The sequence below is a fragment of the Condylura cristata genome, unplaced genomic scaffold, assembly GCF_000260355.1.
Source record: "Condylura cristata isolate star-nosed mole 26May11 unplaced genomic scaffold, ConCri1.0 scaffold00042, whole genome shotgun sequence".
NCBI lineage: Eukaryota > Metazoa > Chordata > Mammalia > Eulipotyphla > Talpidae > Condylura > Condylura cristata.
In genome coordinates, this window is record NW_004567143.1 from 4,382,867 (window position 1) to 4,383,363 (window position 497).

Genomic DNA, 497 nt, shown 5'->3' on the forward strand with positions numbered 1-497 from the left:
CGCTGCCTGCGCTGCGCTCCCGCCCGCTGCCTGCTGCGCCCCGGCCTCGCTCGAGCCCTCCATTCTCTCCATCTTCACAGTGGCGACCTTGTTTTTTTCTTTCCATTGTTTCCGTGGTGACCTCACTCGCGCCATTGTCCCCGAAGCGGCCTCCAGTCGTGTCCGTCTCTAGGGTGCATCTTGGGACCTCCCCCTCGTCGCCGTGGTCGGGCCACCCCCACGTCCTCCCCGCCGAGGTGGCCGGCGCCCTGGGCCCGGGACGCGCCCCTCCCGTGCTCCTGCGCGCTGTCGCTCGCCAGCCGCAGGCCCGGGGGCACCTCTCTGGGATCCGTGCTGGTGGGGGGTCTCTTGGCTCACCCGCCGGCCAGGGTGGGCTGCACCCCGTTCTCCCTGACTGGCTTTTCTGCCTGGGGACCCTGTGGCAGCCATCCCGCCCACTTCCCCCTCCGCGGCTGAAGGCGCAGAGGCCGTGGCCCCTCCAGGCCGCCCTCCTCCTC

General features: G+C 71.2%; 1 protein-coding gene across 1 annotated transcript in view; it reads left to right on the plus strand.

The window, feature by feature from the left end:
* AGAP3 (ArfGAP with GTPase domain, ankyrin repeat and PH domain 3) overlaps positions 1 to 497 on the plus strand; it is a gene marked incomplete at its 5' end in the record, with an annotated part of 46,522 nt that overhangs the window by 24,338 nt on the left and 21,687 nt on the right. The window contains one exon of the mRNA XM_012733862.1: positions 147 to 336. Coding sequence (XP_012589316.1) covers positions 147 to 336 — 190 coding nt within the window. The remainder of the gene's footprint in view (positions 1 to 146; positions 337 to 497) is intronic.